This window comes from Chanodichthys erythropterus, chromosome 24 (assembly GCF_024489055.1).
Source record: "Chanodichthys erythropterus isolate Z2021 chromosome 24, ASM2448905v1, whole genome shotgun sequence".
Taxonomy (NCBI): Eukaryota; Metazoa; Chordata; class Actinopteri; order Cypriniformes; family Xenocyprididae; genus Chanodichthys; species Chanodichthys erythropterus.
In genome coordinates, this window is record NC_090244.1 from 27,383,653 (window position 1) to 27,407,584 (window position 23,932).

Sequence of the window (23,932 nt, forward strand, 5' to 3'; positions counted from 1 at the left end):
TAGTGTACGGTCAATAGTGCACAGTTAACCTATATAACACACTAGTATACTGTCAGTGGTGCACACTTGAACTAATATCACACTAGTGTACGGTCAATAGTGCACAGTTAACCTAAATACTACACTAGTATACTGTCAATGGTGCATACTTGAACTAATACCACACTAGTGTACGGTCAATAGTGCACAGTTAACCTAAATACTACACTAGTGTACTGTCAATGGTGCATACTTGAACTAATACCACACTAGTGTACGGTCAATAGTGCACAGTTAACCTAAATACCACACTAGTATACTGTCAGTGGTGCACACTTGAACTAATATCACACTAGTGTACGGTCAATAGTGCACAGTTAACCTAAATACTACACTAGTATACTGTCAGTGGTGCACACTTGAACTAATATCACACTAGTGTACGGTCAATAGTGCACACTTAACCTAAATACTACACTAGTATACTGTCAATGGTGCACACTGAACCTATATAACACACTAGTATACTGTCAGTGGCGCACACTTGAACTAATATCACACTAGTGTACGGTCAATAGTGCACACTTAACCTAAATACTACACTAGTATACTGTCAGTGGTGCACACTTGAACTAATACCACTCTAGTGTACGGTCAATAGTGCACAGTTAACCTATATAACACACTAGTATACTGTCAATGGTGCACACTTGAACTAATACCACACTAGTGTACTGTCAATAGTGCACAGTTAACCTAAATATTACACTAGTATACTGTCAGTGGTGCACACTTGAACTAATATCACACTAGTGTACGGTCAATAGTGCACTGTTAACCTAAATACTACACTAGTATACTGTCAATGGTGCACACTTGAACTAATACCACACTAGTGTACGGTCAATAGTGCACAGTTAACCTAAATACTACTCTAGTATACTGTCAGTGGTGCACACTTGAACTAATACCACACTAGTGTACGGTCAATAGTGCACAGTTAACTTAAATACTACTCTAGTATACTGTCAGTGGTGCACACTTGAACTAATATCACACTAGTGTACGGTCAATAGTGCACACTTAACCTAAATACTATTCTAGTATACTGTTAATGGTGCACACTTAACCTATATAACACACTAGTATACTGTCAATGGTGCACACTTAACCTATATAACACACTAGTATACTGTCAATGGTGCACACTTGAACTAATACCACACTAGTATATGGTCAATAGTGCACACTTAACCTAAATACTACACTAGTATACTGTCAATGGTGCACACTTGAACTAATATCACACTAGTATATGGTCAATAGTGCACACTTAACCTACATACTACACTAGTATACTGTCAATAGTGTACACTTTACATACTACTCTAGTATACTGTCAATGGTGCACACTTGAACTAATATCACACTAGTGTACGGTCAATAGTGCACAGTTAACCTAAATACTACACTAGTGTACTGTCAATGGTGCACACTTGAACTAATATCACACTAGTGTACGGTCAATAGTGCACACTTGAAGTTAATGTGAAGTGGAGGGTTTTCTTATAGACCATGTTCTGATTTGTAGAGTGAGTAAAGACACCATAATAATATCGAGTACAGGGTGGTTTCGAATGCGCAGTATGCCACACGTCTATTATATGCATTCTTGTTTGTAGTAAGCTTTTTCAGGATCAACTGGGGAAATATGTGAAGTTTTCCTCATTTTCTGTTTTCATTTGCTCAGGGTCATTTCTAAGGATGGCTCCCTGGTTTGTAATGCTGTGGCTGTTAAGTATGCAGTATGGTGAGGTGGATGCTTTCTTTGACTGGCTGAAGAAGCCAGAACCTGCTCCAGCTCCTGCTCCTCCATCAGAGCCGGTTGCATCTATTCTGCTCCAGGGAGAGACCCCTGCCTTTGAAATGAGTGTTGTTGATGAGAAGTTTTTGGCTGAAGCAAAGCAGATGGAGCTCAGTCCTCTGGACAGCTGCCATTTCCGAGTAAGAGCAATGGCATATTTACATCTGTACACAACTACACTATTATAACATGATTCTTTTAGCAATTCTTGTATCCACAGCAGAAGCTAAGATGTAATTGAACTTATTATATATACTGTATATATGATGACGTCACTTTGAAGGATTTCATAAAAATTAAAAATTGCTGTGCATGTCACCAAATTCACCAGAACAACAGATCAAAAATAGAATTCAAGTAAAGGTTGCTCAAAGTTGTAAGGTATTAAACTGCAATATGAAGTAAGCAAATAAGACAAAAGCTAATACACATGTATTTAATAGGCCAGTTCTCAAACTGGGGTCTGGGGACCCACAGGGGGCCGAAACACAGTGCTAGGGTGTCCGTTATAGAAAAACACTGTAAAAAAAAAGTTTTATAAATAAATAATAAAACTAATAAGTAACTAAATTTGAACTATAACTGCGATCAAATTTGAAGTGATTAAATAAATGACAAAAAATGATGTAACAATATAAAACCCCTGATTTAGGCCACCGTTACCTATAACAATCTAATGCTATGGTCAGTGTTAACTTGAGTTATGTAATCAGATTACTTTTTCAAGTAACTAGTAACGCATTAGTTATTCAATTTACAACAAAATATCAAAGTTACTTTTTCAGATAAGTTTACTTTTTCACATTTATTGACTGACAGCTCTCCATGTTGAGAGAAATAGTGTTGCGTGCGCTGTGTGAACATGATGGGTATTATAGTTCTAGATCAATGTGAACATGCATTTACTCATCTCACTTGCATGAAAACATTCAGTATTCCTCAAAATGAATAAAAACAGTGAAATGCAATCTAAGAATTTATGCAACCTGTAATAACTATATTAAATATCACAAATATACTTTATGTATTTAATCTCAATTTATTAACCAAAGTCTTTGCTGCTGACCTTCAATGATCCAATTCAACCATACTAAGCACAAATTACTTAAGATTAGATTGTTCTTCTTTAATCCAGAATTGCAGCACTGCTGAAAGGTTTGAGCTGCGCCCTCTACTGTACAGGTGTAAATATGAATTTCCTTCAGCAGGGTTAGTTCACCCAAAAATGAAATTTCTGTCATTACTAACCCTCGTGCTGTTCCACACCAGTAAGACCTTTGTTCATCTTCAGAACACAAATTAAGATATTTTTGACGAAATCTGAGATGTTTTTTTTATCTTCCATTGAAAGCAACGAAATTAGCACTGCCAAGGTCCAGAAAAGTACTAAAGACATTGTTAAAATAGTAATTGTGACTACAGTGGTTCAACCCTTGTTATGAAGCGACAATAATACTTTTTTTTTTTTGCGCAAAAACAAATTCAACAAATTCAACAAATTTATTCAACAAATTCATCTCTCCTCTGTCATTCTGCTAAGCTATTTACTTTGCAGAGCTTCCATGTTTAAGTCCGAACGGCGGCTGATTATTGGCCAACTCCTGCGTCAGCATCGCACTCGTGTCGTTCTGGGCCGAGTAATTAATTACAGAAATTTAATTTTTGGGTGAATTAACCCTTTCAGCCCAAGTCTTATTCACTTTAATTTTGGTGTAAAAGGGCCTTAAAGGTGCCGTAGAACGTCTTTTTAAAAGATGTAATATAAGTCTAAGGTGTCCCCTGAATGTGTCTGTGAAGTTTCAGCTCAAAATACCCCATAGATTTTTATTTTTATTTAATTAATTTTTTAACTGCCTATTTTGGGGCATCATTTAATATGCACCGATTTAGGCTGTGGCCCCTTTAAATGCTCACGCTCCCCACCCACGGAGCTCGCGCTTGTCTTAAACAGCATAAATAAAGTTCACACAGCTAATAAAATCCTCAAAATGGATCTTTACAAAGTGTTCGTCATGAAGCGTGTCTAATCGCGTAGGTATAGTATTTATTTGGATGTGTACATTTGTTTTTGAATTAGTTTGAGGTTTTGCTCAGTGGCTAAAGCTCACATTACACACTGTTGGAGAGATTTACATATATAATATATAATATATAAAGATATAATATTGATTGATTGATTTTTTTTTATTTTTATTTATTGATTTATTTTTATTTTTTTTAATTTCATTATTATATTTTTCATTATGAATTAAGTAATTATATGTGCTTATTTAATTATTTTTTTTTTAATTTTATTTATTGTACTTTTTTTTATTTATTTATTTTTTTATTAAATGACAGTGACAAATTAAGTACCTATTCAGGAGTATGCAATTACAAATACAGCCCAGGTGTAATGACACTGCCCTCTGCTGGGAAGGAGCAGCAGCTCAGTTTCATTTAAAGATACACAAAAACAGTGTTTTTGCTTTCACTCAAAAGATGGACAGTTCTCAGTTCTTGCATACGTATGTTTCTTTTTTTAATAGGTTGTTGCTCAGCTCAAAGCTACTTGCAGCGGCCTGTCAGAAGAGCAGTTGGCCAAATTGGGTGTGGCTTTGTTCAACTGCCAGTCAGAGGTGGAGGGTCGCAGGACTTACCCTTGCACTGAAGAAATGGTATGGGCAATGGCCAAAACTGCAATTATTATTATTATTATTATTATTTTTTTTTTTAGCTCCTGAACCTGAACTGTTTTCAGTGAAATGCTTGTCATTCTGCCAGTTTTAGTTGTGTAGCTCTTGGCATCAAGAATTCATTGAGTCTGATTAAACGAATAAAGGATATCTCAATCTCAATCTCTCTGCAGTCTATAAAAGAGTGCACAGCGGACATGGACTCAGACACGTGGAATGCATATCACATTGTCAGTAACCGAGCGCGTGCAGTGTGTTATGCCACACGCCAGCAGCACTTCCGTAAGCGAGCGGAGCTGACCGTCAACGCCCTGATTTCCACCGCAACTAGTCAACTGGATGCTATGAAAGATCTAAAGGTGCGTCATAAATAACTTCATTTTATTTTTTTATTTTGTTCCTGGTCTTAAGGCCAATTCACACTGCACTGACAGACACCAACCATATTACAGTACATCACTTCTCAGACGTTCCACAACCCGACAAAAATCTGTTGCTGTTGGTCGGCGCTCGTTTTTGCCGACTGAACTGATGTTCTGTCGATAAGAGCGTTGACCAACAGACACAGACGTTACACGCTGATCTGACAACCTGACAAAGTGGCTGTCGCTGCCTGTCGGTTCAGTGTGAATTGTCTTTCACTGTGTCATGTCTTGCTCTTCCGAAGAAAGGTCGCTCAGTTGGGGAAAATGTTAACTGACTAATTATTTAGACATTTGTTACTGTTATTGTTGTTGGTAAGACAGATTTTCTGAAATGTTGCCAATAGTTAATTCTGATTAACACTATTGTACTAAATGTTACAGCAATAATAACAATTTTACTATTATTACTGTAACATTTAGTACAATAGTGTTAATCAGCATATGTCAAAAAGATGCTTTAACAATTGGCATATGTGTAGATTCTCAAACTGAAAGGATTAGTTCACCCAGAAATGACTCACCCTCATGTCTTTCCAAACCCATAGGACCTTCATTCATTTTTGAAACACAAAGTGAGATTTTTAATGAAACCTGAGAGATTTCTGTCCCAGATTTTGTTTAAAGGGGTCATGAACTGTTGTTTTGTTTCCTGGGGTGCACTTATAATGTTAGTATGCTTTTTACATCCAAAGTTGTCATAACTTAAAAATAAAAGGCATTTTTCCTACCCTGATTTTAGCCTCTGGTTTGAGCGTTCTGTTTTAAGGGGCGTGTCTGCTGTAGTGTGACTTCAGTGTCAACGCCCACTGCTGTGATTGGCTGACATCTTTCCATTTGCAGTATCTAAATATTACTCTTAAACACTTTTAGCATGTTTTTACTATTACAGCTCTCAAGGTAACTAATCATGTGAAGTGTTGATAATAGCATTACAGATTTAATGCTGCGTTCACACCAAACGAATTTGACGCCCCAGACGCGTCTAGTTGGACGCTTGAACGTTTAAGAGATTCATTGAATAAAATGGGAGTTTCTGATAAACTCGCGCTGTTTGATTGACAGCTCCAGCAATTGTAAAGGGAGCGTTCTTTAATTGCTTTCTATATATAATATAATCCTTTAAATAATAGATTATTTTCATTCTAGTAAGAGAAACAATGTGAAGTTGAGCGTTTAGTCACTGGTTTGATTTACGGACACACAAAGAACATCTGACTGTACCTGAATCATTAATATCAGATCAGGCATTAGAATGAACACAGTTACTTACATGTTGTTGTGTTACTGTCACGTCCATATCGTAAAAGTCTGTTTGCAAAGCCTGCGCCGAAATGTGATTGATTTACCAATACAAGAATGGCTGTAAGCAATGCAACTGATGCCGTAGGTCACATGACAGTGACAACATGGTGGATGTAGTGTGTCCAAATTTCATTCATGGTATATGCATTCATACTATATAGCACATACTTTTTTTTTTTTTTTTTATAAATACAGTCACAAAGTAAGTTTCAAACCAAATGCATTACCTACTGTATAGCACGCCATTTTGGACACAGCGTTGTATTCTGCTTGATTTATAAAGACATTGTAAAAGTAATCCATATGAACTTGTGTGGTGAAATAGAATAGACTTTTAATGAAGGGACAGCAAACTCTCTGGTTTCATTCAAAATGTCTTTGTGTGTCAAAGATGAGCCAAAGGTCAAATGGCTTTGAAATTACATGAGTAACAAGTAAATGATGACAGAATTTACACTTTGGGGGAGCATTAACCTTTTAACTCACAAGGTGAGGCGGATTAATGAGGCTTGATTGACAGTTTGAGGATCCAATGGAGTTAGTAGGTTTTGTCACAAGCTCTTTAAAATCATTTTCATTCGTTAAATATTTGTAAAACCCACATACCAGCGTAAATGGTGACCTACTTTATTTATTTTTTTAATAACTAGCGCTTTGTTTGACTGAACTGTACAAATGTGCTTATGTTGTTCAATAAATATTATTTTATATAAATATATCCATTAAGTAATATGGATTGAGTGAACATTACATTAATACGCCATTAGATGGCGGCAACACTTTACAGGAGAATTAGTCAGGGAGTCACAAGAGACTTTTAAATTGAAAGGAACTTTTGCAAAAGGAAGTTGTTTTAGCGCTGTGGTGTTATGGATGGAAAATTCCCAAAGCTGAAAAGACAAATACAAAGATCGCTTACCTCAGCGGACATTCAAACGGACTTGTTTAAAGGATGTAATATTATGGACATCGACTTGATGAATGAATGTAATGCAATATACCAGACAGGTAATAGCTACACTCTCTCTCTCTCTCTCTCTCTCTCTCTCTCTCTCTCTCTCTCTCTCTCTCTAATACTGTAGAAAATTCAATGTGTTTCAGTGAAGCGACTCAACGTTCCTTCGTTACTAGTTCTGAAGTGACGTTTTAGAATTAGTAACGGAGGCTTGGTCCAACTGTCAAATTGAGATTTGAATCCGTGGCGGAAGGAAGTAGTGCTGCACAAAAGAGGGTTTTAAAGACACTCCGTTGTTCTTATTTATTTACACACTTGTGCCGTCGAACTGTTGTATAAACGCAATATCACACGAGTAGCCGTGCGATATGGCTGTATATCAGTGTAAAAAAAAAATATATATATATATATATATATATATATATATATATATATATATATATATATATATATATATATATAATATAATATAATATAATATATCAGGGTTTCTGTTGTCCGGTAATTACCGGACATTGGCCGGGAAGAAAATTAAATGTTCGACAAAATTAAATCTCTCCGGTCAAATTGTCAGATTAAAACTGCCTAATAATCCCGGCCCCGCCCCCCTAACACAATCTGAATCGACCGTTTGAAAGTTTTTAAACAACATCGCATGTTGCATTTCAAATAAAGCGTACGCTTAACGGCTATAATATAGACCTAAACCATGAACTATTGAGAGACGTTTCAAATATGGCCAGGCCCAGGCAGACTAGAAAAAAGTTTTTTTCAGAGGCCAGACGCGAAGGAGGATACTGAATCAGGAACGCCTGAAGCCTCAGATGTCCAGAGCCAGACAGCTCCGCCACCACCGGAGAAAAAGCCGAAGTGTAGGGCGTATCGGTCGGAATGGAGTGACAAGTTCCCATGGCTAAGATGTGAGGTAGTTGATGGTAACGAAAAAATGTTCTGTTCGCGCTGCGAAAAGGCAGGACAACGCAACGGATTCACAAGAGGGTCGAATAATTTGAGTTTTTTTCTGTCTATTTGAAATTTAGGCTAATAAACATGTTGCATATACGGCCTGATTATGTCATTTTTTTAAGTTAATGTTACATAAACTGCTTTCAGTTTTCCTCAACTTGACTAATTAAGAGGCGATATTTGACCAGCATATCGTCAAAATGTCCGGAAAACGAAACCTCTGCCGGTCACTTTGACCGGCACCATTTTTTTCTAGCGGAAACTCTGAGAGAGAGAGAGAGAGAGAGAGAGAGAGAGAGAGATATAATATAGTAGTGTATATATATATATATATATATATTTTTTTATTTTTTTTATTTTTTTTTTTCCTTCATTCTTAAATATCAGATTATGGGTAAAATGTGTTTTGAATGCAATTTCATGTTGACTTCATGTTTTCTGGTTCTTTATTCATGTTGATGTGCAGGAGGGTCAGAAGGAGCTGAGGGAGTTGACCGCTGCCTCACTGGACAAGCTGCTGGAGGGTCACAGTGCCCTACAGCTCCAGCAGGGGGCACTGAAGGAAGGGCAGGAGCAGCTAGATGCATCTATCAGTGATAATCTACAGAGGTTGGCGCAGGAGAAGGCTCTCATCAGCACCGGGCAGCAGCTGGTGGCTCAATTAATCCAGGGCATCACACAGAGAATGGGTCAGTCACTGATAGATGCACTTTCTTCAAGGACTTTCAGTGTTTAAAATGTATTCATAGTGACTTGGTTCACAGTTATGTTTGACTGTTATAGAACGTTTCATCTGTGTTGCACGTTTACAGAGAATGTAAGTGGGCAGCTGAAGGATCAGACTGCAGAAGTGCAGGAAGGACATCAGGCGATTCTTGATGACCTGGCTGTGGTCCGAGGAAGTGCTCAAGACATCTACCATAAAATGGGTGATTACTCTCCAATGATAAACTACCTGTCAAAAGTTTGGACCATTTAAAAAAAAAAAAAAAAAAAAAGTTATAGCACTCTATTTACTCCTGATATTAAGGCGAGACACTACAGGTGAATAAGGATTTTTTTTTTTTTTTTTTAAATTAGAAGATATCACTGTGAAACTTCTCCAGTTTATGGCATAAACATAAGAAAAAAATGTATTACAAGTTTTGTGTAAATTTAAGTTTTAATATGCAAATGAGGCCTTATATACTTAAATATATGCTAATTTGCATACATTTCCAAAAACAAAATCTGAACATTGGAAAGGTCCAGGTTTAAAATTTTTAGTTCTATTTGTTTACATATTAGGTGAAAGGGCTTTTACAGAAGGGATTCTGGATATCTTATTTTGTGCTTTAGTAAATTAGAGAACACTGACAATAGCCTTAAAAAACCTATTTTCGCCATGTTTTTTTTTTTTTTGAGTAAAATGACCTGTAACTCAGGATAGGAATGATATATCAACAAATCCCTCTGTAAAAGCCTTCAGAATATAGCCAAGTATAAGTCTGGAAAAGTTGGTGCTTGTAGGTGTTACTGAAGTGGAGATGTCTGACTCTGAGTGTGAGAAACTCATTTTGAGAAAACGGCCTTTAAAGTTTGTATATTGTATAATTTCATTTATTTCTATTGAAACCCAACCTACAAACAAAATATATATTCAGTTTATTAATATCAGTATTATGTAATATTTAAAACACATGGAAATTGATAAATGAATAAATTATTAATAACAATAGCCTTAAGCTGAAGAGAACTACCTTAACAAACACACATAAGAGCAGTCACAAAAACTGCAAACTTCTGCAGTACCTATCTCTCTCACACAGACACTCCAGCAACACACTGATTCTGTGGATTGATGATAATTTTCAGCCCTGATCCAGCACAGTTAGGACAACATAAACCACTGACTAATACATACAATCGTGTGACGTGAATTATGAGCCATTCCTGTGTGGCGTGGCTGTCATTCCCAATCCCTCCAACACACTCTTTCCCTTTCCAAACAATAGGCTACGCGATGAGACACTCGCTGATGGGGTTTCATCGTCTAATCTGTTGTTTACTTTCTTTTTTACTAGCTCTTGCAAGTGACAGCTGTTGCCGTATTTTCAGTGAAACTTTGACTTGATTTCGGTGCTGTCACATTTTCTCTCAGACGCAGAATAAACAAGGAAGCATGACGCCTGAGAACCAATCACGTAGTCGGAAATGCACATTATCAATCAGATGTGGTTTTCAGCTGTAGATTCCCCGGCAAACTTTCGCGCTTGGTTATTTCCACAAAGGAAATGCCCATATTTGGATTAGACAGCGCTGTTAATGAGACTGAGAGCTTTACAATGATACCAGGCATGACATGTTTTTGTGAATGGAGACGGCACGGGAGCTCGCGTTAGAATGCTAACTTTTGGTGATTTCCGATAGAAATCTAAAGGCGCAAGTTGACAAAATATAATGAAATAACCACCTTAATGTGTAATGTTGACATATTTTTTATTTTGACATGAAAGCTTACATGTTAAGGGAGCAAACTGGCCCAAAATCTCAAAATTGACCACTGCATGAAAAAATGTTTTCACCTGCCGTGTCTCGCCTTAAGATGCGTCTTGGTCGATCGGATCACAAGGAAGACATTCCCGTTTACACCTGGTGTTTTGATCTCTCTTTTGTCCGCTTTCAACCTGTCCTGATTTCTTTGAGGTGTATGGGCAGGTAAATGTATGGGTTTTTCAGAGATGACGGAAAAACACACGGAGAGCAGCAGCTTTTGTTTCTGCTCTGATAGACGCAAGACTGGCCGAGTGTGTGTTAGAATTCAGGAGTGGTGAGAACATTGTGCTTGGTACATTTTTCATCTTCTAACCAAATTTTGGTCTTCAGCTGACAATGTTTAAATCCCATCTGACTAGCGCTCTTCCCATAATGTTTACGCATTAGGCCAGTAGGCGGAGAGAGGACTGTCTTTTGTGGCTGTTTGAACACATTCAACCACATGAGCGTTTCCGCTATGAAAGCAATCCGGACAAATGCGTTTTTGACTACTTCTGGAAGTGGTCAAAAGTGGACAAGCTCAAAATATTTTACAAAATATTTTTAATATTTTAGAGCTGGAAGATATGACCTAAAATTAAAATCTTGGTTAAATGGACATTTTACCTTGATTATGATTTTTTTTTTTTTTTTTTTTTTTTGGCCCCTCATAGTTCACTGACAAGGTTATTAAAGGTGGGATTTTTTTTTTTTCCATAATGGAAGAGTGCTCTGACATAACGGCTCACTTTCAGCAGTTATTTTATCTGTGGGTCGTAACATTTCTTACAGATTTCTGTTCGTTGTAAATCGTTGTGATCTGATCGACCAAAATGCATTTTAATAACGGGTATAAACCAGGACTACGTCTCTTTTTCTCACCAAGCCTGCATTTATTTAATCAGAAATGCAGTAAAAACGGTAATATTGTGAAATGTTATTACAATGTAAAGCCGCTTTTCCACTGCTGGAACTTTTCCCAGGAACATAGGGACTTTGGGGTGTGTGTGTTTCGACCGCAGGAACCAGGGTCTATAGGGGAGAAAGTCCTTGCTCGCGAGGTAGTACTTTTTCAAAGTTCAATAACTTTCGGGGGTGGGACTTGGGCGCTTAACATGCTGATTGGTTGAGTTCACACAGCATTTTGTTTTAACCACCATTTTTCTATTGCGGTGTGTTTGCTATTTGAATCAATAATTGGGTATGACTGGTGGACCGACGACAAGGTTCAGGCTTTATTAAAGGGTCATGAAACCCCCCTTGTATTACCCTGGTCATTCACACCTCAAAGCTCAAAAACTGTTAAAATGGGCGTGTAAAGCTCTGGAAAAGTGGGAGTGTAGAGGGGGAGAAGAGGAGAGAGAACAACCAGTGAAGCACGGACATACAATACACTCATTATACGGAATAATGAATATTAATATATGGCACAGAGAAAATGACGACAAACTCCCAAGCAAAAGGGAGAAATGTAAAATAATATTTAAATAGGCTACTTTGATTACGTTTACAAGCACTTCAGTCTCATGATAACACTTAGTTTAACACAGAAAGAATAAAGACATAGTTTATTTTTTGTCCATTTTTCTTAATCAGTCTTTTGTCTAATGGAATAATCATGTCGTCACGTTCAGGCTACACCACTGTATCAGTGTCCAGTTTGCGCACATTATTAATTTGAAGAAGACTTGATGAAATATGTGTGCATGCATCGTGCTGGTTAATGTTTGGTGCAGGAGAATGTGTGATATGTCTATAAAAACTTTAAACACGGATACTTTATTCTGTGTGAGCTATGATCCACGTGGCTAGTGTTGTTAAACTCATCGTGGAGCTCTGCGCTGAAACCGTTCGTATGCGCGCTCCGTGTGTAGATCATAACAATTGTATTTTTCATGTGTTTATTTTAACATGCCTTCAGATGTTAAAATTTGGCACTGTAACTGGTATTAAAGCGGAGGAGAGGATGTTCACATGCTTCTCTTACTGAGGCACTACAGCGATCTGTCACGCCACATTAAACAGCGCCAAAACGGTATTTATTTTTTGAATCTCATAAGATGGACGTCATTTGAAATCTGAGACTTTGCTTCATATCAAAAGTAACAAAGCACAAAGATTATTGTGATTTATTGGATGGGAGGCGCTACATATTCTGTTCATTCATCAACTGAAAACAGACTAGACTAGTCGATTATTGGGAATTAAGAATCGATTTTGGTTCGTAAAAATGAGAATCGATTAAAATCGAGAAATCGATTTATTTTATTTTATTTTTTTTTTCACCCAGCCCTAATTTGAATTGTCCGCTGTAATGGGATCTCATGCAAACATATTTTCCATTTGTGCTGGTAGATTACAGCAAAACAATCCACATGCACACAAACCTCTGCTCTGGTCGCATCGCAGGATAATGCGTTTTGTTGTAGCACTGAGGAAACGAACACCAACGATATGTCTCTGAATGACAAGAGACCGAGGCGAGAGAAGTGATACTTCCTCATGTATAATTATAATCTTATGCATACTACAGCGCAGTGATTGGATTGAAAGAGCTTTTCGTCATGAATAAACACAGAAACTGTTGAGTTCACCATGTTCGACCAGCCCATATTGGAGCCAGTCAGCACTCCGGACCAGTGGTACACGATGACGTCAGATTTTGTGACGTTGCTCCGACTTTGCTATTCAAAGAGATGGAAATCGCTCTGAAAAATGCAAAAATAACTACTTTCAACTTTTAAATAAAATGTAGTATCTTTTAGTGTTTTTAATGATGTGCAGCCTATACATATATTTACATCCCCAAAAAATGAGTTCTGGGGTTTCATGACCCTTTAAGCTTACATGTGGAAAATGAAATCTAGCGGGAACTGGAAAGCCGCACACAGTCCTACATTGCCGGACTTGATCTTTATGGTACTTTAGACCGTGATGCAGACAGTAACATGACAAAGTGTCTTTTAAACCATCTTAGTAGTTCTCTAGAGATCTCTCAGGACAACCCAGCAACCACCTATAGCACTGTACTGGCAAAAATCAGGAACAAGCTCTGTCTTGGCAACTAAGCTAAAATGATCCTGTTTGTGTTGATCCCATGATCCAGAGCTCAATCTGAACGGCTTCCTCCAGCAGCAGAACGCTACGGCTCACTTCTACTCTGAGCTCACCAGTAAGCTGGAGCGTATGAACGGAACTCTGGGATACATGCTGACGTATTTGGACAATATGCAGAATCGACTGGAGGACAGACTGCATATGATCCAAGGCTATCTTGGCTGGGCAGGTACTTGTTGTTCATTCATCTGTTCACAACCTGAACAATAATAATAATTGAATAGGTTTTGGATAATGTTTAATTGTCTTTGTAGGCCTGAGCCTGCGTGCTCTGTGGGCGTGTGTGATGCACGCTGGGTACTTCCTGTTGTGTGCGGTGCTGCTGTCGTTCCTGCAGTGTGCGACGTTCTCCCGCGTCTCTCTGCTCCTCACCGTACCGATCAACGCCATTGCAGAGATCAACCAGCAGTCTGCGCTGGACTTGGTCTCGCTCACTCTGCTGTTGTTCACACTATCATTAGGTACTGTATCTGTACTGAGAACGGTGTCGTTTCTGCACCGCTTCTGACAGCTTATGAAATTAGTCCTTTTATACTTTTCAGGACATTTACTTTGCTGAGGTAAATACTAATACATAGATGTACAAGTGTCATATGTACAAAACACCATAATGGTAACACACATGACACTAAACATTAATTAAACAACATAAGATGTAACATAACCCTAATGTACACAACTGATAACAAACAAAAAAGAAACAATTAAATTAAAAACCACAGGGAATTCTGGGAATGTCAATGTACGGTTTTTGTCTATAAATTTGATGTTTTGTTAAATTTTACTTGCAAAAATAGTACATTTAACTGTAAAATTACACACTGTAATGTAAGATTTATTACGGTTTTAGAGAAAACTTAAAGTTATATGAAAAGTTTTATCATGTAGATGATGCCCAATGTCGCTAGCTGAGCAGAAATACATAATCATGTTTTCAAAGTCACGTTTGAGTTACTCTTTAGCGTAAAGGTTAAGTGCCTGGACTTCGGCGTTGGTCCACCTATTGCTTTTTTTCCATATTTGTGGAGTAAATGTATAGGCTAAAAACAGTGTTTAGCACATTCTGATTTTGCCAAGTTTGACGCATTTCTGGCTCAAAATATTTTGCTGTATTTAACCTAACCAAACCTAACCCTACCCATAAGTTATATCTAAAATATTTTTTCTTTCTTTGAGGTAAATTTGTGTCTTTCCAAAACAGACACTTGGAGATTCCAAGGACACAAGATAACCATATGATACGAGTCCATATTATTCACCACCCCAAAGTGCACAAAATATTATAAATTCTAACAATTTTAAATCTTAAAGATGTTACGTTTGCTGTCGTTGTCACGCTGAACAACAATTAAATACTGTATTCGCATTATTGTAAGGGAAGGTTTAGGTTTGGGGTAGTTGTAGAGGTTAATAAAACAACCTAAGTAGCAAATTTGAATTTATAATTTTATGGCAATATTTTGCGTCTCTTCCGGCCGTAGCTGTATCCCTTACAGCCACAACCCTATACCAGCCGCACTGAGCCGACTGCATATAGATACTAACACACATAGATACACATTGCATATAGATAAAACACTCGCCAGATGTTAATTTTGACAACTGCGCCACCATAGTGAAATGTGCAAATGCAAAAATGCCATGTTAACAGTTAGCTTTGACATGCCTGGTTTTTCACATTAATAATAATGGAATCACATGCAGGGTTGACGAGTTTGGCGTTTTCTTGTGTAATTGGGCTTCTTATAAACTTCATTTTAAAAAGGCGAGTCGGCTCTCATCTGTGTATATATTCCTCCTCTTGAGCTGATTAGAAAGACCGTTTGAATGCGTTTCTCCCAAACTTTGTTTATAAAACATAATTTGTCACTTGAATTCTGCATTTTCTTGAGATAGACACCCAAGAGGTGGACAATTAACCATATATACTAGTTTAATTAGTGAAACTTTGCCTACATTTTAAAACCTTTATGGCAACAATATGGCAACATTTTATTTTGACTATGGCAACATTTTTATTAAAAAAATCTTTATTTGAATAGGGCAACATTTGTATTTTAAAACCTTTACTTTATTGTGGAAACATGACACCTCATTCTACAATATTTCTATGATTAAATCGCTGACTCCTCCCCCATCAGCCAATCACTGTGTTTACTCCATAGCAACGAGGTCAACCCCGCCCTTACTCTTGGCTTAAGACTTCAGTCTATTCCTTAGTAAAAGTTTGTCTCAGCAGCTTTGTGAATAGGTTTTAAGAGGAAACTCTTAGCTATGAACTTTTACTGCTATTTAGGAGAACTGTTAGTGGTAAGGTAAAATGTTTTGTAATCCCTATATTATTTGTCAAATATTATTTTTTTAGCTACTTCGGAAGTCATATGAACAACAAACATCTGCCATTGGTTGAGCTAATGTTGCTGTTTTGGGCTGCTCTGGATACTCAAATTATCAGAGCAACAATGTAAAGTATTTACAGTTATGTTGAGGTGAATTAATCTACAAATGACCTGTAGTTACACATTAAACTAGGAAGAAGACCACAAGTTCCATGTTTCAACTTTAAATGCATGAAGATTTTTACAACACTTCTCATGAGTTCATGACTGTCCTCTTGAATGTCATCTTGTGATCCAGGTCGCTGGTTTGTGCTTCAGGTGTTTTGGGCGTTGTCTAAAATGAAGGGCCAGACCTGCAGCCCTCCTCCTCCCCTCCTTATGGGCCCCAGTGAAGAGAAGACCCCAGAGAAAGAGAGCCAGTCGACGGAGCGCTGCCCAGCGTCCTTGTCCACTCCTGTCCCGTAAGTCTTGGATCGCAGAAGGGAGTGATCAAACCATGTCAACTATAGCAACAGCCGTCTCTTTCCTTTCAAAACCAATTTACCCTTAACATGCTGTTGTAAGTCTGTTTTATTTATTACTATTTTATATTACAGTTAATTGTTTTTGTGTGCGTGTGTTTGTTCTCATTGTAGAAATGACCCAGACTGCGATTTGGAGGTGGAGAGCTTCATGATGGGTATTTTCCTCTTGTCTTTCTTATTCCATATTTTCACAGCCACTGCCTGATAATTAATGGTGTTTAATCATAATTGGGGTTAGACAGGGTTTTTACAATCAAATTGAAGACTTTATACTTTTAAGACGTGCACAAATAAAGTTAAAAGGTCTTAATGTCAATATAGAACAAACCCATACAATCTCAAAATAAATCATGCATCTCAGATTGTTGCTTAATTAATCAAGCTGGGGCGCACATTCAACTGCAAAACAAGACAACTGCAAGAAAATTATTCTAAATGCATATAGATCTTAGGGTGTGCAATTCATCTGAGCATATTGTCTTATGGTTTAATATTTAAACCTTCCGTTCGAGACAAGACTTCTGTCTGGTGATATGCGGGACTTTTTTCAATCGTCTAGCTTGTTTAAACCCCACCCCTAGAAGCATATGTTCATCTTCTTGAATGCCACGACCACATCTCAACAGCCAATCAACAAGTAATGCAACCAAGTCCCTGACCTACTTTTTTTTTTTTTTCCTTCATTGATAATGCATTACATTCGGATGTATGTCACAGAACAAAAAATAAAAAAGTCACTTCTTCAGTTCCATTGTAACTTAAAATACAAAGACATTTCAATAAGACTTTTTTTTTTTTTCTTTGAAATATGTGTAGAGAATTATTGTGCTAAAATTATTTAACATTCAATATATAGATTTTACTAGTAATGTTCTTAGTCTTTCCTTCCTGTGACGGGCAGCCCGGGGAAAAGCCACAAGTGTTTACATTGAGAGAAATACCAGTTACACTTTGTGTAAATATAAAAATACAGTAATATTCAGAAAAGGTTTTAATTCACTTATTTTTAATTATAAACAAGCCTGAAATAACTCTTATTTTGAAACATATCTGCTTCTCTACTTCCAGCTGCACATTCAAAAAGATTAGAGAGATAAAATAGAGGGTATTCGTCGATGTCACTTTCCCGCCGAAAACGCGCTCCCTCAGCTGGACTGAGTGGCAACAGAACCTGATGCGTGACTGGATTTAGTAGAGGAAACTGCGAAAACGCGAGTAAAACTAACGAATTACACTAAAGGTTGGAATTGAATGTGTTCCTTACAACTTGTCAAATAAACCTAATCCATGGATATTGACATGCAGCCAGGAGTCGTGTTTCCTGACCGTTATATGTGCCTGATTTCGAAATCTGCATGTGTATATTTTATATAACTACAATATAGGTAGGTCTAAATCCACGTAATCACTTATATCAATGTTATATCGTCATATTGTCCTGCCCTGAAACATATAGTTTTATAGTAGGGCTGGGCGATGTATCGAATGCTTTTGTCACGCGCATTTCGTCAGTAAAGCCGGTTCCCTGATTGCCGCTAAATCGCCATCACCTGCTTTCAAATGAAGCGGCATTTAATAGACAGAGCCGTAGTTCACTGATAAGACACGCAATATCGCGTTCAATATCGACGGCGATACATATCTAAATTGAACGCGATATTGCGTGTCTTATCAGTGAACTGCGGCTCTGTCTATTAAATGCCGCTTCATTTGAAAGCAGGTGATGGCGATTTAGCGGCAATCAGGGAACCGGCTTTACTGAAGAAATGCGCGTGACAAAAGCATTCGATACATCGCCCAGCCCTATTTTATAGTTTTTGTCAGTGTTGTTTATTTAAAAACACACAATTATGCAGAATATAAGATTGAAAATATTTAACTGATGAGTTGTCAACATAATATATAACAATACAATATATACGGTATGATTTTTACCTCAAAATCCAACATTTTGACACAAAATGATAACTGAAAATCCATGTTTCTCTGCCTGGAGTCCAGCTGTTTCTGTGAATTGCAGTGATCCATTTGCTTTTTTTTCTGTTGCTTTCTGATTTTTATTTATTTATTTTTTTTATTTTTATTAAATGTATACCTCAGGTTTTGTCAAAGCTATTTGTACAGTCAATCACAAAGCTCTTACCCGTTTTGGATGTGTTGTGTGTTTTTCGCGACAGTCACGCTGAAAACCAATGCTGCCGATGCTTCACCTATAAAACAGAAATTTGCTGATTTTTACTAGATAAAACCAACACACCATTACATATGCATCTATTATTTTACCTGATATGAAGTGTGCACTGCAAACACGAGCAGTCTCCGTCCAGTCTGTATGCCGTATTGCATTCAACCACAATTATCTTTTTGATTTCTGTGAAGGAATGTCTGCCGGGATCTGGTAAAACTCTAGTTTTGAACCAAAAGTCCTGTTCCTTCTATTCTGGCAGCCAAAAACAACAAGATGACATTTTAAAGTCAAAACCTGCTATAAGTTCTTATTCATGTTTTGCCTCCAGCTAGAGCGGTGACGTAGGCGATTAAGGGGTCTATTAAGCATACTAAAAACTTCTGGGCAGGTGTGTTGAGGCATGTTGGAGCTAAACTCTGCAACTCATGATGACTGTTTTTTTTCTTCATTTCTGCCAATTTTAAAAGCTCTTAAAATTGAGACTTTTGTCATACCATTTTGGCATAAATTTGATCAAACTGAAGAAACAGTATGTAATTTTCACCGCTAGTGGTCGGTTATTCAAAACAAAGGTGTAGCTAATGTATTAAAGATTTATCGACATTACTGTAGTATGAAGCGGGGTGTTGCTGAAAGCTGCTGGAGCGATGGCTAATGAGAGACGAGCGCTACACTCATTTCGGGTGCAGCGGAGCTTTTATTATGCCACAGTCACTGCTTCCACTTCTTCCGGTCGTGAGTATTTGGGGTAACACAGTGCTGTTTTATCATATTAGATACATTTGAGTGTTGAAAGTTGTTATAATGCTACTCTCAGCATTCGCTCAGCGGCTACTATGTTACTTGTTGCACACTGCAGTAAGATATTGGGCATGGTAAAACATGGTACTCACAGTAAATCAAGAAAATGAGATTCAAGCGATAAGACTAAAAGTTTTCGGTCTATAAATACATGCAAACAGTTGTTCCCTTGTCTAATAAAACATAATATATTGTATATTAAAGCATCTTTGGAGTTTTCATGTGTTTTTTTTTTTTTTTTTTTTTTTTTTTTTTTTTTTTTTAATACTTCAAGGGCAAAATTTACTCATGCCTGCTTTTTGTAGGAGTTTCCCTAAACGCAACATTTATGGGAGGAGAGTATTTAAATGAATCATACTAATGTTTGCGCTAGTCAATTTATTGCATGTCTTAAATCGGTTCACTTCCAAATTAACTTTGCTCCATGTTGTTCATATTTCATTTGAACCACACAAACACATGTAAACGAAACAAACAGGATGTGATGTCACAATATGAAACCCTAAAATGTACAGAATCCTCAAGCATATCTGGTTCTTCTCGTCATAGTAATGAAGTTTATTACAGTTCAGTACAGGCTTTGGAAATGCCATCTCCTTGAAGCAGATCTTCGTTTGTGTGTGACGGAGGAATTCCTGGTGCAGAAACTCTTCACAAGTTCTTAGCTTTTAAAAATACAATCATATTATGCACATTTAGCCCAGAACACAGCCACATATTAGATTTGATCTCCCACCTCCAAAAATCACGATTCCTGATTGTCACTCACACAACTTTTGCCATTGCCGTTGATCTAAGCAACCAACGAAACTCCACATAGCAATGCTCTGAAACCCCTCAGTACACATTTGTAACTGGCAGACATCCACACACAATGGGACCATACTTGCATGTTTCTTCAGAAAGTGTTAACCGTCGATCTCCATGTTGTAGGTGATCCATGCATCCTGGCCATGTCTCCAGCTCAGTCTCATGGACCTCCAAACTTCAGTCATCTAACAGGAACACCCAACCATTCAACCCCCAGACTGAAGAATCGCCACAGCATCGCAGGGGTGAGTAGTTGTATATTGAGGCCATGTTTATTTTAAAAGTGAACAGGAATGGGTGAATGAATAAATCGATCACTTCCTATTGCAGTGTTTGTGTTTTTGATATAACTTGATGGTTTGCAAACTGCAAAACTATTCCTGAAGTCATTATCTGGTTAGCAGGCAGTGCTGGAGAATGTTCCTCAGAGGAACCTAGGAGGAGTGTTGGAGATCATGAATCACTCACGAAGCTCAAGCACCAACCATTCATTTTCCAGCAACAGGTAATCTTCATTGAAGGCTTAAAGGGGACCTATTATGCATAATTTTACAAGATGTAAAATAAGTCTCTGATGTCCCCAGAGTGTGTATGTAAAGTTTTGGCTCGAAATACCTCACAGATCATTTTTATAGCATGTTAAAATTACCACTTTTACTGGTTGAGCAAAAACGAGCCGTTTCAGCGTGGACCCTTTAAATGCAAATGAGCTGCTGCAATTGGCCTAAGAGGGCGGAGCTTCAAAAGCTCATTCTCCGGTGACAGGATTCAGTCAGAAACTGCTAATATATGCTGCATGATAGAAGATAGAACAGGTATAGTTTAGTTCAGTTACAGTTATAACTTATATTGTCGTCTTGTTTTTAATCCACTATATTAGTACAGGCCTGTTATACCTTCCGAATGATGGCCAAAACTATACAGATGAGTTCTATGACGTACAATACTTCAAACAAAAGATCAAGTGTCTGTTTTTACTCTAGAAAATCATTGTAAGAGCTTAATAAAACACAGCAAGTATGCATTAAAATATTATCCATAAACTCACCAATATGCATTACAACTAACAGTAAACAAATATATATAGACCTTGTGCCTTTCGGGTGGTGCATAATAAACTTTATACCCATAAATAAGCTCAGATGAACTGTAATAAAGTGTGCTCACCTTCATTACTGCCGTATTCATTATCACTCTGGAGACTGTAAGCTGGATCACGAACAGTTTATATTTGACTAGCACATTTTAGCACAGTCTGTTTTGTGTCGTCTCTTTGTGTTGACATTCGTTTGCTAAGCAGTGCGGTGTGAAATGATTCACGAAGACATAAACGAATTTCGACAGAACTGAGGGAGCATTTTCCTGGAAAACCAAGTTAATCCACCTCGTTTTCAGCAGCTCAGATTTAGGGAGTAAATGAAGAGAGCTCTGTGGATTTAATCCATCCAGCTACAGAACGCCTAAAACGCTTGGGAGATGTTCTCGTCAGTGCAGCAATGGCGGACTGTGTAAACTCGCTGTGAACGTGCTCAGAGCGGTCTTATGTTCAAACATCAGTGTCTGTCAGCATTCGTGGCTTTTGTGACATCACACTGCCAGGGATCTGGAAACTGCTTGTTCTGAGACACTGCTTATGATTTATGGGGATTAAAAAAAATGAGTGGGTGGATTTTTATCACTATAGGGTGGTTGTGTACACACTGCCAACACACATTTATAGCCAAACACCATGCAAAAGTGAATTTTGCATAATAGGTCCCCTTTAAAGTCAACATAAACTTAAAATTGACCATGTCTGCAAATGAGTAAAGAGTGGGCAAATGTGAATGGATTTATAGGAATCCAATATTTTGGATAAATCTTTGGTCTTGCTATGGATGGGCATTAATTTTATTTAATTTTATTTTGAAGTTCTTTTTCAGGTCGCTCACTGTGCTGCGGTGTCACTCGGTTGGGTCGGCCGTGTAAAAAGAGGGCTGTGGTGGGTCAGGACTACTGTAGGTTACATGAAGGTGGCCACAGCTCCTACAGTCAACTCTGAAATGGATTCCACAACTTTATAATTGACTTCTTTCTTCAGAAGGATTTGGAGAATCTACACTGCACTTTTCTCTTTACTTTCTTAACTATTTTTTCGTTCTAGTTTTTGTTTTTGGTCATGGTAGATTGTATTACATGTATGTTGTAGTGGAACTTTTAGATGTATTCTGCATTATTTATAATAAATTATATTAAAAAAATACAATGCACGCTTCTTACTAAAATTTGCAAGTACTGCTAGATTTCAACGTACTATTTGCAAGTGTTTTATGTCCTACAAGCCTTTATTAAAGCCTTTTTGGGAGAAATGTTGGAGTGTCTTCAGAGTGCATTTGCATGTCAAGTTGATCAACTAGAATGCTAACGGACGGCTATTAAAGACCCCTAGGAGAGTATGTAAGGCCTGAAATCACCTGGTATTAGCATGCGTCTCAAACGTGACTTCTGTGAACATTGTGATCGGATTTTGTAAAAACGATTTGATACATTTCAAGATACAGAACTCACGATACAATACTATCGCAATACTTGAAGCCAAAATAAAGAAGTTATTATTTTTACTTTTAAGACATATGGTAAAAAGTTAAAAAAATGCACTTGATTAAAATGTTAAATTTGGTATCAGGGGTGGACTTGAATAAGCTTGAGTTGGTCCTAGTGCACAAGTCAGTGATGATACCATATATTCGTAGTTCTGAAGCTGAGAGAATTATATAGAGACAAATGCATACTCTGTCACTAACTATATATACTTAAAATAATGTAGGCCCTTTTTACTGGTAAAATCAGACATTGTAATGTAATATAAGTCTAAGGTGTCCCCTGAATGTGTCTGTGAAGTTTCAGCTCAAAATACCCCATAGATTTTTTTTTTTTTTTTTTTTTTTAATAATTTTTATTTTGGGGCATAATTAGAAATGAGCCGATTCAGGGTGTGTGGCCCTTTAAATCTGGTGCTCCACGCCCCAAGAGCTCACGCTTTCCTTAAACAACATAAAAAAAAATGTTTAAACGGCTAATATAACCCTCAAAATGGATCTTTACAAAGTGTTCGTCATGCAGCATGTCTAATCGCGTAAGTACAGTGTTTATTTTGATGTTAACGAAACATTTAGAAAGACCATTTACAAATATCACTAAAAATATCATGATGTCATGAATCATGTCAGTTATTATTGCTCCATCTGCAATTTTTTTGCTATTGTCCTTGCTTGCTTACCTAGTCTGATTCAGCTCTGCACAGATCCACACGTTCTGCCCTTGTCTAATGCCTTTCATAATGTTGGGAACATGGGCTGGCATATGCAAATGTTAGGGGCGTACACCCCGACTGTTACGTAACAGTCGGTGTTATGTTGAGAATCGCCTGTTCTTCGGAGGTCTTTTAAACAAATGAGATTTATATATAAGGAGGAAACAATGGAGTTTGAGAC

The 23,932-nt window shown here is 37.4% G+C and overlaps 1 protein-coding gene across 1 annotated transcript; it reads left to right on the top strand.

The window, feature by feature from the left end:
- The first annotated feature begins 1,743 nt into the window (after nucleotides 1–1,743).
- On the top strand, nucleotides 1,744–22,558 carry bmb (brambleberry). The gene is made up of 12 exons (XM_067380467.1): nucleotides 1,744–1,983; nucleotides 4,372–4,500; nucleotides 4,692–4,877; nucleotides 8,633–8,855; nucleotides 8,979–9,095; nucleotides 13,787–13,966; nucleotides 14,052–14,258; nucleotides 16,435–16,597; nucleotides 16,772–16,815; nucleotides 20,583–20,704; nucleotides 20,864–20,964; nucleotides 22,371–22,558. Exons 1-12 carry the CDS (start codon nucleotides 1,744–1,746, stop codon nucleotides 22,498–22,500), a joined length of 1,842 nt encoding a protein of 613 aa, XP_067236568.1. The 3' UTR covers nucleotides 22,501–22,558.
- Nucleotides 22,559–23,932: the final 1,374 nt, after the last annotated feature.

Coding starts and splice junctions, on each gene's coding strand:
- bmb (XM_067380467.1), top strand. CDS start 1,744: ATGGCTCCCTGGTTTGTAATGCTGTGGCTGTTAAGTATGCAGTATGGT. Junction 8,856..8,978: donor GGGCATCACACAGAGAATGG/GTCAGTCACTGA, acceptor GCACGTTTACAG/AGAATGTAAGTGGGCAGCTG. Junction 16,816..20,582: donor GGTGGAGAGCTTCATGATGG/GTATTTTCCTCT, acceptor TCCATGTTGTAG/GTGATCCATGCATCCTGGCC.